Genomic DNA, 562 nt, shown 5'->3' with positions numbered 1-562 from the left:
CCATGGGATTTTCCAGGCAAGAGTACTGGAGTGGGTTGCCATTTCCTTCTCCAGGGGATCTTCCCGACCCAGGGATCGAACCCGGGTTTCCTGCATTGTAGGCAGACGCTTTACTGTCTGAGCCACCAGGGAAGCCCCATTCACTGCAGGCTGATGCAAATCCATCCTCTAAATTCTACCCAAGTAATACAAAAATTCATCCACAATAAGCAGAAAAGAGTGGCCTTCTGTCTCAGCAGGCTTTAGTTTCGGGTGGCCTTCATGACCCTCATGCCAAACTGTTGACCATCGGCCCTGGATTCTCAAATTACCGACCAGTCCAGATGGAAGGGGCGCGGAGGGGGGTCTTAGGGACGGCGGAGGCGCTGGGGCTCACCATGAGGAAGGAGTACCCGATCCAGAGGCTCCTCCAGGCCCGCGGACATGGGGGGATGGACTGGTCTTGGCTGTGCACCGCCACGGCCTGGGCGGGGGCCTCGCACACTGCGCAGCGGCTGATGTACGGGCGGATCTCGTCCTCCGAGAGCGGAGTCATGGGCAGAGGCGCTGTGCTCGCCAGCCA

The 562-nt window shown here is 58.9% G+C and overlaps 1 protein-coding gene across 1 annotated transcript in view; it reads right to left on the bottom strand.

Moving 5' to 3' along the window:
• The window catches only part of COL4A4 (collagen, type IV, alpha 4), a 150,975-nt gene that overhangs the window by 1,483 nt on the left and 148,930 nt on the right, over positions 1 to 562 (bottom strand). Inside the window, exon 48 of the mRNA XM_010837105.1 lies at positions 377 to 562. Within this exon, the coding sequence (XP_010835407.1) occupies positions 377 to 562 (186 nt within the window). The remainder of the gene's footprint in view (positions 1 to 376) is intronic.

Source organism: Bison bison, unplaced genomic scaffold, assembly GCF_000754665.1.
Source record: "Bison bison bison isolate TAMUID 2011002044 unplaced genomic scaffold, Bison_UMD1.0 scf7180017864068, whole genome shotgun sequence".
NCBI lineage: Eukaryota > Metazoa > Chordata > Mammalia > Artiodactyla > Bovidae > Bison > Bison bison.
Note: the sequence above shows the minus strand (reverse complement) of the source record. Positions and strands in the feature narration are given on the sequence as shown.